The sequence below is a fragment of the Entelurus aequoreus genome, linkage group LG01 (assembly GCF_033978785.1).
Source record: "Entelurus aequoreus isolate RoL-2023_Sb linkage group LG01, RoL_Eaeq_v1.1, whole genome shotgun sequence".
NCBI lineage: Eukaryota > Metazoa > Chordata > Actinopteri > Syngnathiformes > Syngnathidae > Entelurus > Entelurus aequoreus.
Window position 1 is genome coordinate 59729399 of NC_084731.1, and position 15577 is coordinate 59744975.

Sequence of the window (15577 nt, forward strand, 5' to 3'; positions counted from 1 at the left end):
AAAACCCGCATGGATTTCCTGCCAAAAATTGGTGTACGCACAAATCCAGAAGACGTCGTACGCACAAATTCAGATGCACTGAAATGTGCGCACGCTTTCTTAAACATTTTTTTCTTTCATTTCATCGTCAGTTTTTAAAGGAGCCATATGTAATAATTTCATGTCAAGTCATCATTAAATGTCCCTGATATCTCAAAAGGAATTAATAAATCACGTTCCTTTCCAATACGTCTATAACTGATAAAAGTAGTTCAGCCGGGATATGCTCATTTCAAAATTAGATTTACAGCCCCGAAATCTTGTTTTCAATTCGATTCCCCGCCCTCCACCGTTTGACCAATTAAAAAGTCAGTGAGTGTCACATCCAGGTTGCCAGTTACGCACCGCCATCTTTGTCTGGCTACTGCCACTGGTAAAGTTACTAAACATATCAGACCTTAGTCAATCTAAAAGGCCTCGTTACCATTCTCAACTTATTCATGACAAAGCCAGGAACAAAACCAGGATTTGTATCGGGGATGCCTTTGAAAGATGGAGAGGATTGAAGGCGGGGAAGATTTTTTCATCTGACGCCAAACTTGCTACGTTCCTCCTTGATAGCTAAGTCAGGCATTTACATTTTGTTATTACTTGTAATACATGGAAATGGACATTTGGTATGTAAACTATATTGTCCAATACAGTCTATGATCTTGTCTAACAAAGACAGTATGTTCCTGCAACCAATGCTGAGCATGCTAGCCCGGTCAATGACACATGGAAATACAGGCTAACGGGGTAGATATATGCCCGTTAGCCTGTATGTCGAGGCGTCATCCAACTGACAGGGCAAAATATATTTTCGACAAATAAAAACTATGTGGATATGGTTGTGTCAGTGCCTATGTCCTTCTCAATATGCTGATACGCTGAGGAAATGGGTTCCAACATTAGCACGGCTGTCATCATGGCAATGTGAAACGTATGGAGACAGCCAAATAACATGATAAAATAATTCCTCATTGGTGTTTGCATATTGTGGACTACATGTACCAAGTTATATGGCAAGTTTTGAAACAGTAGCCTATAGACATACCTTGGTAAATGTCTCCTCTTTATAACCATTGCTAGCGTTGGTTGTAGTTGGTTTTAGTCTTTGTTTTCTGATAGTACTGACAATAACCATATGATTGCCATTTGTTGTGATATTGTACGCAGGCATGATGTACTTCTTCCTGAAAATAGCCTCATTTCTGTGTAAAATGTGTTGGTTAGAGATTTGTTATTGCCAAAACGCTTGTCTATTCAGCTATTATGATCCCAGCACCTCAACCCCTAGTAAAAGGCAGTGGAAGTTTGAAGTTCCTTGGATTAGGCTGCGTATCTGGCAATCTCAGTCAGGGAGAGAGGGAGAGAGGGAGGGGACTACAGAATTTTGACCGTGATTGCAGTACCATTTCTGGCCAGATTGTTACATATGGTTCCTTTAAGTACGTTATAAAGGTTCAGAAAAATTAAATGTTGCTGTGAAAGTTCAATAATAAGGTTGTTTGAGTGAAATTATGAATTATGAACACAACGTATACACCCTTGCAAAAAAATGCAAAATGCACTATTTAATATGTATGTGTTTATGCTTCACTAATGAGAGTATTTGGCAAGCACCATTTTGTCCTACTAATTTCAGTGGCCCTTGAACTCACTGTTGTGTGGACTGTGACTCAACAGTTTTTTTTTTCCGACGCTGCCACAGAAAGACGTGTTTGATGCCACTCCTTCTTTGTCTCATTTTGTCCAACAAACGTTTTATACTGTGCGTGAATGCACAAATGTGAGCTTTTTTGATGTTATTGACTTATGTGGAGTTCTAATCAGGCATATTTAGATGGCTGTTGCATGTCTGCAACCTAATCGATGCTAACATGCTATTTAGGCTAGCAGTATGTACATATTGCATTATTATGCCTCGTTTGTAAGTATATTTGAGCTCATTCAACATCCTTTACTTATATCCTCTGTATATTTAGTTTATTTTTCCATGTCTCGTGACACATTATCTGTATGTAAAATTGGCTGCATTTCTGATAGTTGTTTGTGTGCCATGTTGTTCCAGACCACAGCAAACATTAGCCAGCTTGCAAAGATTGTAATAAATGCATTAGAAGAAGACAGCCTGCCATTTCCTTTAACTTGAACACACACGTCTATACCTTTGGCCATTGGTCATTTCCAGGAGTTATTTCACCCTCTGAGAAGTTTCACTAATGTTTTCAAATGTTGTAAAAATGTGTAGAATAAATATTACATTTCAAAATTTCTGTCAACGAAGATTTGCGTCAGCCTGCGAGACATAGTCATTTTGATAGTAGGCTAATATAGCTAATTAGCCACTTACATCATGTGTTGCCTTCATTATAACATTTATATAAGACTTTTGAAGTCATTTTGATAGTAGGCTAATAAAGCTAATATAGACACTTAGATTATGTGTTGTCTTCATTATAACACTTATATAATACTTTTAGAGTCATTTTGATAATAGGCTAATATAGCTAATTAGCTACTATAGACACTTACATCACGTGTTGTCTTCATTATAACACATAAGACTTTTAAAGTCATTTTGATAGTAGGCTAATATAGCTAATTAGCCACTTTCGTCATGTGTTGCCTTCATTATAACACTTATATAAGACTTTTAAAGTCATTGTGATAGTAGGCTAATATAACTAATAGAGACACTTACATCATGTGTTCATTATATCACTTATACAAGTCTTTTAATTTTTTGCGGCTCCAGACAGATTACTTTTTTGTATATTTGGTCCAGTATTGATGGCTCTTTCAACAGTTTGAGTTGCCGACCCCTGGTTTAGGAGCCTAAAACAATATTAAATAAGTAATATTAAAGAGCGAAATGGGGCCACACAAAGTTTATAACTAGCTTTGAGCAAAAATACTTGAACAATTGTATGTTGCGTTGGGATTTCAATAGTAAGAATATTAAACATCTGCATGATCATGTTTGTAAAAGCAGATGTGTCAGTATGGGGTCTCATGACATCGTGCAGGGATAAGAGCAAAACTCACTTTTCACCCTGATTTCCTCCACTTTTGGGGTTTACAAACACTAGCAGGGGGTGAGTGTCCGGAACTGCGACCACCTGAGGAGACACTTTGTTCATCCATTTTGTGCACATATATTCCTGTAACATTCATTTTCTAGTCTAAATCAGCCCAAAATAATTGCCAAATGTACCTGTAGAATGTGGCCGTCAGGTGTCATGTTCAACAGGGTAGTGTCATGCTCCTTGATAAAACACAATCCCAACACTTGTTTAAGAAATTACTTATCAAATCATTAATTATTCATCGGTTGTTGTTTTATTACTGTATTTTCCAGACTATAAGCCACTACTTTTTTTCCAACGCTTTGAACCCTGCCGCTTATAAAACGGTGCGGCTAATTTGTAGATTTGTTATTAGTAGTGCTATGGCGACATCTTGTGGACAAGTTTGCTTACTGCAGGTTGAAAAAGGACTTCCCCTTTCATGCCTTGAACCGGAAGTATATCCCGTTTTGTCTACTGGTCATCCATAGCGTTTGTACGCTTATGGATTCGTCATTCACCACTCCCAGCAACGTTTGTAAGTTTTACAATATGACTGAAACAATTCTTACTTACTAGACCGTCCCATGTGGGAGGTCTGTACGTGCTATTGTAATGCAATCAAGCTAGCGTCGTTATCATTAGCTAATATGCTACCAGGTTTACGAGTATCTGTGTTGGTATCATTAACTTACAATTACATTCATTTTGTATTGTTTCAGTTTCACAAATTCCTCAGTAAATTCACCAAAACGTCACCGTGGAGATAACTGATTGGAGAGCAAGCTTGCGATGACTTCTGTTTTGTTTGATCAGTCGTTTGGAAACAATTAAGGTATGTAAATAAACATTTACAAAATCTTTCATACCAGTATATATATATGAAGCCTATATACCGGTATGTAAAAATCTTTTTTCTTCTAAAATTTGGTGGGTGCGGCTTAAGTCCCGGTGCCGGTTGAAAATGGACTTCCTGTTTCATGCCTTGAACCGGAAGTATATCCCGTTTTGTCTACTGGTCATCCATAGCGCTTCTACTCGTATGGATTAGTCATTCATCACTCCCAGCAACGTTTGGAAGATTTACAATATAACTAAAACAAATTTTACTTACTAGACCGCCCTATTTGTGAGATCTGTACGTGCTATTGTAATGTAATCAAGCTAGCGTCATTAGTATTAGTAAAATGCTAACAGGTGTACGAGTGTCTGTGTTAGTATCATTAACTTACAATGGCATTCTTTTTGTATTGTTTCAGTTTTGCAAATTCCTTAGTAATGTCATCAAAACGTCACCGTGGAGTTATTGATTCTGTTTAGCTCAGTAGTCCCCAAAATCCAGCCCGCGGGAAGTCCTTATTCAAAAAAAAAATATATATATATATATATATATATATATATATATATATATATATATATATATATATATATATATATATATATATATATATATATATATATATATATATATATATACAAACCCCGTTTCCATATGAGTTGGGAAATTGTGTTAGATGTAAATATAAACGGAATACAATGATTTGCAAATACTTTCCAAGCCATATTCATTTGATGTTCAAACTCATAAACTTTATTTTTGACACGATGTCGAATATTTCCAAAAACAATTTGAAATGTGCACTCGTCAGACCACAAAACACTTTTCCACTTTGCATGAGTCCATCTTAGATGATCTCGGGCCCAGAGAAGCCGGCTGCGTTTCTGGATGTAGTTGATAAATGGCTTTCGCTTTGCATAGTAGAGCTTTAACTTGCACTTACAGATGTAGCGACGAACTCTATTTAGTGACAGTGGTTTTCTGAAGTGTTCTTGAGCCCATGTGGTGATATCCTTTAGAGATTGATGTTGGTTTTTGATACAGTGCCGTCTGAAGAATCGAAGGTCACGGTCATTCAATGTTGGTTTCCGGCCATGCCGCTTACGTGGAGTGATTTCTCCAGATTCTCTGAACCTTTTGATGATATTATGGAGTGTAGATGTTGAAATCCCTAAATTTCTTGCAATTGCACTTTGAGAAACATTGTTCTTAAACTGTTTGACTATTTGCTCACGCAGTTGTGGACAAAGGGGTGTACCTCGCCCCATCCTTTCTTGTGAAAGACTGAGCATTTTTTGGGAAGCTGTTTTTATACCCAATCATGGCACCCACCTGTTCCCAATTAGCCTGCACACCTGTGGGATGTTCCAAATAAGTGTTTGATGAGCATTCCTCAACTTTATCAGTATTTATTGCCACCTTTCCCAACTTCTTTGTCACGTGTCGCTGGCATCAAATTCTAAAGTTAATGATTATTTGCAAAAAAAAATGTTTATCAGTTTGAACATCAAATGTGTTGTCTTTGTAGCATATTCAACTGAATATGGGTTGAAAATGATTTGCAAATCATTGTATTCGTTTATATTTACATCTAACACAATTTCCCAACTCATATGGAAACGGGGTTTGTATATATATATATATATATATATATATATATATATATATATATATATATATATATATATATATATTTCTTTTAAAAAAAAAGTAGTTATTTTTTCAAATCCGTCCTTTCTAATCCATTTTCTACCGCTTGTTACTCTTGGGTTCTCCAAGCCGCTCAGGCAAATCATATTGTCTAAAAATGCATTTTCCCATCGATAACGTGACATCATCGCACTGCAGTGTCGGGCAAGTGCGCGCTCTTTCAGTCAGTCTACCCCAGGGCAGCTGTGGCTATGAAAGTAGCTTACCACCACCAGGTGTGAATGAATGATGGGTTTTTAACATGTAAAGCGACTTTGGGTACTTAGAAAAGCGCTATATAAATCTCAGGTATTATTATTATTATTATTAATTAGTGCGCGAGGAATATATATATATATACACAACCCGGCCCCTGGCCAAATTTTTTGGACCCAATGCAGCCCCTAAGTCAAAATGTTTGGGGACCCCTGGTCTAGCTTGTGCAGCTAGTGGGTCCATGACGATGACTTTTGTTTTGTTTGATCAGCCGTTTTACTGCTGCGTTACAGACAACGTTTGGAAACAATTAAGGTATGTAAATAAACATTTACAAAATCTTTCGTACCGGTGTATATGTATATGTATATATATATATATATATATATATTTATTTATTTATTTATTTATTTATTTATATATATATATATATATATATATATATATATATATATATATATATATATATATATATATATATATATATATATATATATATACCCATTTTCTACCGCTTGTCCCTTTCGAATACATGCACACATCTCTCTCTCTCTCTCTCTCTCTCTTTCTCTGTGTGTGTATGTATGATATATATGCAGCCTATATATGGTATGTAAAAATAATTTTTCTTCTAAAATTTGGTGGGTGCGGCTTAAGTACCTATGTGCTCCATAGCCCAGAAAGTACGGTAATTATGCGTCCATAAAAAGCAGCATAAGATAGTGTTTTACCTTGGAGTCTGCGAATATGGCCCAAGGAGGGAGTATGTGATCTTTGAGGGGTCCAAGGTCGCAGGTTGACAACCCGGAGAAGACGCACTCTTCATGGCGCTTAAAGGGGAAACGCAAGGTTGCGTGAGCACTTTGTCATTCTTTCTTCAAAAAATGCTGACGCGTCGTTCTCACTATTTCATGACACCACGCACAACGCCGTCCAGTTAAAGTTTTAATCTTCTTTTGGCAAACTTGACACTTGGAGGCGCTGCGGTCGGTTCGGACCCAGTCGTGGCACGGTACCTGAGTATGAAAGAAAAGTTCAACAGGGGTCAAGCTGAAGGAAAGGTTAGCGTACCCTGAGGTGTGAATCAGTAAACAATTCATGCCTTCATCGGATTAAAACCTGAATTGTTTTGAGGGCCACATTTCCTGAAACCTTCCTTGACTGGTATTCTCATTTAGTATGCCAATGAAAGGATTTTTCATAGAGTAGGGGAGGGATTCATATAGCCCCTTTCCTGGAAGAGGAGGGGTTACTCAATTTGCAATGCAGTCTGCTGAAAATAATGGAAAGCGCCAATCCACATTGCAACTGATGCTGTGGTCAAAGTTAGAATTGCCACAAAACACTATACAGTGTTCCCTCGCTACAACATGGTTCACTTTACACTTTTTTCTTTTGTGTGTGTGTAATTTTTACAGTGTTGTATGCTTTTTTTTTTTTTACAGTGTATGAATGCGCATTGTGTTCCGCGTCCTGATTCGCGAAGGGACTGTAGACCAAGGTCAATCAATCTTCATACAGTGCAGAATGCAAACTGTGGTGGCGGATATAATCCTGAACAAGTTTTTAATATGGATGAGAAAGGCTTATTTTGGAAACGACTGCCCTCTCGCACCTTAGGATTTAAGGTCTAAAAAGATTGTGTGACTCTGGTTATGTGTGGAAATGCTGCGGGCTTTATGATAAAACCCGGTCTTATTTATAGGTAAAAAAAATCCTAGAGCCCTAAAAAACAGGTTTCTGTCTTTAGCTTCATTCTTTAATACGGTAGTGTACTCTGCTTATTTTTTTTTAATCCACGAAGGTTTGAACTTAGAGAGTGTTTAAACTAGAGAAATGTGAGAAAATGTTAATGCCTGTCTGAGAAAAGTTTATAAAGTGTGTGGTTAGGGGGTTTACAGCCTTAAAACATTTATAAGAAACGAAAAAACATATACTGTACAGTACTGTAAACGAAAAAACATAATAAAAAAACGTCCTGTAAATGAAAAATATAGTGTAAACCAAGGGTGTCGAACTTGTTTTCATGGGAGGGCCACATCGAAAAGGGCCGCTTGTACCAGTGATTGTAAGAATATAAAAGTATAATCGCCTCATTATATTATTGCCTATGCACTTGGTTATTTGATTTTTGTACTTACAAATTGATGGATAACTTGCTTTGAAATCGTAAGTTAAGGTGACAAGCAGATATTTAAGTATTTATTGTTATTTTTACAAACTGTCATACGGTATATCCTAGGGTTGTACGGTATACCGGTACTAGTATAGTACTGCGATACTAATTAATCGTATTCTGTACTATACCGCCTCTAAAAAGTACCGGTCCCCCAAACCCCCGTCATCGCCACGTTGTGTCATTGATGGTTTTAGGAGCAGAGGAGCATGTTCGGCAGCGCGCACACACAGAGTACTTACAAGCAAACACAGTGTGTAGACAGAAAAGGGAGAATGGACGCATTTTGGTGTAAAAAGTAAAGATAAAGGTGGCGTTATAACACTGAAACACCCTCAGGAAGAGGTGCTTTAAGACATGGCTAGCCAGCTAGCAGCTAACATCCATCTGCAGTCAGCAGTGTTTTAGCTACTTCTAAATCACTAATCCTGGCCTCCATGGCAACAAATAAAGTACATTACTTACAAGTATCATTATCACTGGAGCACAAGGAATAGCTAAACATGCTTCACTACACACCGTAGGAGGATACGATAGCTCACCGGCGTCACAATGTAAACAAACGCCATGGGTGGATCTACACCTAACATCCACTGTAAGGATACCAAGTAAAGGAGCGTATCTAGTAGATACTACTATGATTATATCAATATTTTTTGGCATCACAAAATTTTCTTTCGTTTTAAAAAAATTCACATTAAGTTTATAAACTCAGAAAATATGTCCCTGGACACATGAGGACTTTGAATATGACCAATGTACGATCCTGTAACTACTTGGTATCGGATTGATACCCACATTTGTGGTATCATCCAGAACTAATATAAAGTATCAAACAACAGACGAATAAGTGATTATTACATTTTAACAGAAGTGTACATATAACATGTTAAAGAGAAAGTAAGCAGATATTAACATTAAATGTACAAGTAGATTAATAATCAATTTTTACAGTTTGTCTTTAATAATGTTGACAAAATAATAGGTAGATAAATGACACAATATGTTACTGCATACGTCAGCAGACAAATTAGGAGTCTTTGTTTGTTTACTTACTACTAAAAGACAAGTTGTCTAGTATGTTCACTATTTTATTTAAAGACAAAATTGCAATAAGAAACATATATTTAATGTACACTAACATTTTTTGTTATAATAAAGCCAATAATGCAATGTTTTGTGGTACCCTTTATTTAGAAAAGTACCGAAAAGTATCAAAATACATTTTGGTACCAGTACCAAAATATTGGTATCGGGACAACACTAGTATATAATAAGGGGTGCTAAAAAATAATAATGTTTTAATCACATTCCAATCCCGATTTTTTTAGTAATTTTCAAAAATCTATTTTTCTATTTTTTTTGACGAATTAAAAAAAAAAAATGTTTGGCCATCTTCATGCTTCGTTGGTGCACGTATGTGTCATACGTCAGCAACCAAAAGGAGGTTTTGTAACCTGTAAGCTGTTTTGTTAAGGTGTTGTTATTATTATACCAAATAATACATTGCAAAAATCAGTTTGAATCGAAAATCGTGTTGAATCGAGTATCGATTATGAATCAAATCCTCACCCCAAGAATCAGAATCGAATGGGGAGGTGCCCAAAGATTCACACCAAACACAATTGAATATTTGTATATACATCAAAGTTTAAAACATATGAAATTTCCTGTATCCCATACATTGTTTTCTGTCACAATGGAAACAATGAAAACATTTAGTAAGAAAGATTAAGTATCCACGTTATTCCCAGGCTTATAAATTAAATGACGTGTCGGCCCCCCCGGTCTTGAGTTTGACACGTGTGGTGTAAACGAAAAATATACATAATGAACGAAAACAAATAAAAAAAACGGGGGGAAAAAATCAACTTCTACTACACGGAACGTAACCCCAGCTTTAAACGAGGCACCACTGTACTGCCATCTGGCGGCTAAAGTGGACAACGCACCCCCTATAATTTGTCACGTTTCATGTGTCGGGTAAATTGCGACAAATTCCTTTCCTACTGTACCTTAAAACGTTTTTCACCAAAGTGCGATGTCACAGATGTTCTAAATACAAATGTGTTCAGTGTGGCTGATCTTCTGTTAAAGTGAAGTGAAGTGAATTATATTTATATAGCGCTTTTCTCTAGTGACTCAAAGCGCTTTATATAGCGAAAACCAATATCTAAGTTACATTTAAACCAGTGTGGGTGGCACTGGGAGCAGGTGGGTAAAGTGTCTTGCCCAAGGACACAACGGCAGTGACTAGGATGGCGGAAGCGGGGATCGAACCTGCAACCCTCAAGTTGCTGGCACGGCCGCTCTACCAACCGAGCCATACCGCCCCAAAGTACCAACATCTTACTTTTGTCCTAAATTGTGGCATTACGCCTGCCGCAGTCCACACCTGTGGGAAAAACATACTTGGTAGGTGAGTCTGTGTCAAAGTTGGTGGTCTTCTCACCCTAAATTTATGTGCAGCGCTGACAAACGTCGGAGCGCAGGGTTCACGACTCTTGTTGGCACACTGACTGTGGACAGTATACTTGCAACCTGAGGGCAGAAAAAATGAGAGAAAATATTACTAAAATAGTCTTTTTTGTACAGTATTTGTACGTTAAAATAAAGAAAGTGGGATTTGCAATATTAACTATGAACAATAAAACACTGAATATTAACAACATAGGAACGTCGCGCCTCTTTTTCATCTCAGACCAGCTCCTCCATAAACATCTTTGACAAACAAGCAAAACAAAACAAAAAATGCAAAGTGTAATAAATACCCACAATATGATATATTATCACTTTTATGCAGAAATTTGTTGTAAAAATTTGCTTCCACATCTGTTTCTGACACACGTGTTTTGGGCTGACCGCTCTAAGAACAAACCCTGCCCACTCTGGTTTGTTCCTTGTCTAAGCTGCTGTGACGTAGAATAGCTCCTATAACACTCAAAAGCGCAGATTTCAACCATTGAAATACTTTCTATAGTTCAAGACTTGCGGTCATTTAAAAACAGCACTGCGCATCATAATGGCAGCGACAATTTTGATGTTAAAGGTCTAAAAAATTTACGTAGAACGTGCGATGGGCCGGATTGAAAATCTTAACGGGCCGCGTGTGGCCCGCGGGCCGTATTTTGCCAAGGTCTGTCCTAAATGATTGGTCAAAAGCCCCTCCCGTGACAACAGGACGCCATGTTTGCTACCAACTTGAAACTGAGTCGGTCATAATCTTCTGAGTTGGCAAACCGCATGCAAAAACGTGAAGAACCTTCTGATTACTTGGCACTTGGTGAGCAAACTGGCCCCCCTTGGATTCAGTACCCCCCTATGCAACTGGCTGCTTGACTTCCTCACAGACAGACCCCAGTCTGTGAGAGTGGGCAACAACACCTCCAGTGCCATCTCCCTGAGCACCGGCTCCCCCCAGGGCTGCGTCCTGAGTCCGCTGCTGTTCACGTTGATGACCCATGACTGCTGCACCAGGTACACTACTAACCACATTGTGATGTATGCGGACGACACGACAGTAGTGGGCCTCATCCGTGACAACAACGACATGGACTACAGGGAGGAGGTGAAACATCTGGTTGACTGGTGCAGAACCAACAACCTGGTCCTGAACGTCGACAAGACCAAGGAGATCATCGTCGACTTCAGGAGATACCAGTCCAGCCACACTCCACTCTTCATCAACGGCACTGCGGTGGAGATAGTAAGCAGCACCAAGTTCCTGGGGGTGCAGATATCTGACAATATGACCTGGTCCCTACACACCGGAGCTCTTGTAAAAATAGCTCAGCAGCGCATGCAGGTTTTGCGTCGGATGAAAAGAGCACAGCTCCCTCCCCCCATTCTCACTACATTCTACAGAGGCACTATAGAGAGCCTGCTGACCAACAGCATCTCTGTCTGGACTGGAGCCTGCAATGCCTCAGACTGGAAGGACGGTGGAAAAGATCATCAGGATCTCCTCTTCCTCCTATCCAGGAAATAGCAAAAAGCCGCTGCCTGACAAGGGCTCAGAAAATCTGCAGAGACTCCTCTCACACCCACCAAGGACTGTTTTCACTGCTGGACTCCAGAAAGTGGTTCCGCAGCCTCCGTAGCAGAACCTCCAGGTTCTGTAACAGCTTCTTCCCTCAGGCCGTAAGACTCTTGAACGCATCATAATAATCCCCTCAATTCCCCCCAAAAATGGATTAACTGGCTGGAATATAAAGACAATATAACATACATCCATAAACGTGATGCATATGCAAAAGTGCAATATACACTGTATTGCCAAAAGTATTTGGCCACCTGCCTTTACTCACATATGAACTTGAAGTGCCATCCCATGGAATTGTCCAAAATGTTTTGGTATCCTGGAGCATTCAAAGTTCCTTTCACTGGAACTAAGGGGACAAGCCCAACTCCTGAAAAACAACCCCACAGCATAATTCCTCTTCCACCAAATTTCACACTCGGCACAATGCAGTCCAAAATGTAGCGTTCTCCTGGCAACCTCCAAACCCAGACTGGTCCACCTGATTGCCAGATGGAAAAGCGTGATTCATCAGTCCAGAGAAGGCGTCTCCACTGCTCTAGAGTCCAGTGGCAACAAGCTTTACTTCACTGCATCCGACGCTTTGCATTGGACTTGGTGATGTACGGCTCAGATCAGGCCTGGGCAATTATTTTGACTCGGGGGCCACATTTAGAGAAAACAATGTGTCTGAGGGCCGGTATATCTATTTTTAGGAACACTAATACAAAACCTCACAATAATGTCTGATTGAATGCTAAAAACGTTATGAAGGCATTAAAAAACGTAATGGAATTTTACATTTTTCTATGAACGATAAAACACTGAATATTGCCAAAATATGAACGTCACACCCCCTTTTGATCGACATATTTTACAATCAAGTGAAACGCAACAAAAATGCAACTTACAGTGAAATATGAACGCGAAGGGTACAAAATAAACCCACCGACAATATGATATATCTGATATATCACTAAGCTTTAGAACTTTGTTGTGAAAATCTCGCTTCCCACCCACACTGCTTGGTGCCTCGTCTGAGCTGCTGTGACATAGATTACCATAGTAACTAATTAGATGACCATAGTAACTAATTAGATTACCATTGTAACTAATTAGATTACCATAGTAACTGGCATATCATCCCAAAGCGCAGATTCCAACCATTGAAATGCTTTGTATAGTTGAAGACTTACGGTCATTAGAAAACATCACTGCACATCATAATGGCAGCAACACTTTCCATCTTAAAGATTTAAAAAAATTATTTGGGAATGTCCGGCGGGCCAGATTGAAAAGCTCAACGGGCCGCATGCGGCCCCCGGGCCTTAATTTGCCCAGGTCTGGCTTAGATGCAGCTGCTCGGCCACGGAAACCCATCCCCAAGAAGCTCTCCGCGTACTGCACGTGGGCTAATTGGAAGGTCACATGAAGTTTAGAGCTCTGTAGCAGTTGACTGTGCAGAGAGTCTTTGCACTATGCGCGTCAGCATCCGCTGACCACTCTCTGTCAGTTTACGTGGCCTACCACTTGGTGGCTGACTTGCTGTTGTTCCCAAACTCTTCACTTTTCTTATAATAAAGTTGACTTTGGAATATTTAGGAGCGAGGAAATTTCACAACTGGATTTGTTGCACAGGTAGCATCCTATGACAGTCTCCATGCCTAAGTGCTTGATTTTATACACCGGGCCAAGTGATTTAGGGCGCCTGATTCTCATCATTTGGATGGGTGGCCAAATACTTTTGGCAATGTAGTGTATTTATCTGTACAGTAATCTATTCATTTATATCTGCACCTTATTTCCCTTTTATCCTGCACTACAACAAGCTAATGCAAGGAAAATCAATTTGTATCTGTACTGTAAAGTTCAAATTTGAATGACAATAAAAGGAAGTCTAAGTCTAAGTCTAATTAGCCAACATCCAAGTTTGTAAGGACTCACAGTTGCAGCTGAGTCCCTGCTTCCTGAGTCCGAGGAGCATGTTCTCGCACACGCAGCAGTACGCCGGTTTTGTGAAGTTCTTCAATCTCCAGATGTGCTGCCCATCCTTCTCTGGTACCTGTGGAGTGAGCGTGAGGAAGCCACGCCGTCGCGGGTGAGAGTTACCGAGGTAAATATTGCGCAATGTTCGGGCGTCACCTTCAGCCCGAGCAGAACGAGTAGGGGCACATTGTTCATGCCTCCTTTCAGCCACTCGTCCAGCGTGACCGTGCCGCTGTTGTCCACGTCGATGGCCCGGATCATTTCCTTCAGCACCTGTAGTCCAGAAAATGTCACGACCATTGTAGAAGGAAAGATTCCTGAACCACAAGGCGCAGCACGTACAGATCTGAGCTCGGTCACGTCCCAGCCCAGGTAGTCCGCTGCTCGCATCATCTGGTTGATGATCCGGTCCACTTCCTGGTGGGAGGACAAACGCTCCATATTGTGAATATTTCAGGACTAAAGTGCTCTTTTTAAACTGCTTCTTTGTCCGCCATCTTGGTTTGAAATAAATGCCAGCGTGGAAAACGAGGTTTTGGAGACACTTACTGAGCTATCCAGATGTCCGTTGCCATCTTTGTCATAAAGTTTGAACGTGACTGAAAACGTGAGACAGAAAGCGTTTCAATTGACATGACACGTTGAAATTAAAATGAAACAAGTCATTTAGAACGGGGGTCTCGGAAAATAGTTAATTGCAATAAATTGCTCTTTTTTTTTAATTTAAAACGTAATACAACTGAGTTCCTTTTTATCCAAATGCTTTTTAAATATTACACAGATCAATACACTCTTTCAATGATTTTTATAAAATGCAACACGAAACTCTTATCATTCTCACATGACCTTTATTAGTTTCTCGTACAAAACCCAAAACCAGTGAAGTTGGCAAGTTGTGTAAAAGGTAAATAAAAACAGAATACAATGATTTGCAAATCCTTTTCAACTTACATTCAATTGAATAGACTGCAAAGACAAGATATTTAATGTTCAAACTGGAAAACTTTATTATGTTTTGCAAATATTAGCTCATTTGGAATTTGATGCCTGCAGCACGTTTAAAAAAAGCTGCCACAAGTAGCAAAAAAGACTGAGAAAGTTATGGAATGCTCATCAAACACTGATTTGGAACATCCCACAGGTGAACAGGCTAATTGGGAACAGGTGGGTGCCATGATTGGGTATAAAAGCAGCTTCCATGAAATGCTCAGTCATTCACAAACAAAGATGGGGCGAGGGTCACCACTTTGTAAACAAATGCGTGAGCAAATTGTCCAACAGTTTAAGAACAAGATTTCTCAACCAGCTATTGCAAGGAGTTTAGGGATTTCACCATCTACGGTCTGTAATATCGTCAAAAGGTTCAAATAATCTGGAAAAATCACTGCACGTAAGCAGCAAGGCTGAAAACCAACATTGAATGCCCCGTGACCTTCGATTCCTCAGGCGGTACTGCATCAAAAAGCAACATCAGTGTGTAAAGGATATCACCACATGGGCTCAGGAACACTTCAGAAAACCACTGTCAGTAACTAGTTTGTCGCTACATCTGTAAGTGCAAGTTA

The 15577-nt window shown here is 39.3% G+C and overlaps 3 protein-coding genes across 3 annotated transcripts in view; 1 reads left to right on the top strand and 2 right to left on the bottom strand.

The window, feature by feature from the left end:
- The window catches only part of LOC133655258 (EEF1A lysine methyltransferase 3-like), a 477733-nt gene that overhangs the window by 393934 nt on the left and 68222 nt on the right, over positions 1-15577 (top strand). The gene's annotated exons all lie outside the window — the stretch shown is intronic.
- Positions 1-15577, bottom strand: part of dnajc14 (DnaJ (Hsp40) homolog, subfamily C, member 14) — a 262644-nt gene that overhangs the window by 219181 nt on the left and 27886 nt on the right. The gene's annotated exons all lie outside the window — the stretch shown is intronic.
- Positions 1-15577, bottom strand: part of dgkab (diacylglycerol kinase, alpha b) — a 39344-nt gene that overhangs the window by 10466 nt on the left and 13301 nt on the right. The window contains exons 5-13 of the mRNA XM_062055265.1: positions 14562-14611; positions 14355-14429; positions 14169-14285; positions 13971-14088; positions 10461-10549; positions 6738-6848; positions 6564-6662; positions 3239-3289; positions 3070-3143 (exon numbers count right to left, since the gene is read on the bottom strand). Coding sequence (XP_061911249.1) covers positions 3070-3143; positions 3239-3289; positions 6564-6662; positions 6738-6848; positions 10461-10549; positions 13971-14088; positions 14169-14285; positions 14355-14429; positions 14562-14611 — 784 coding nt within the window. The remainder of the gene's footprint in view (positions 1-3069; positions 3144-3238; positions 3290-6563; positions 6663-6737; positions 6849-10460; positions 10550-13970; positions 14089-14168; positions 14286-14354; positions 14430-14561; positions 14612-15577) is intronic.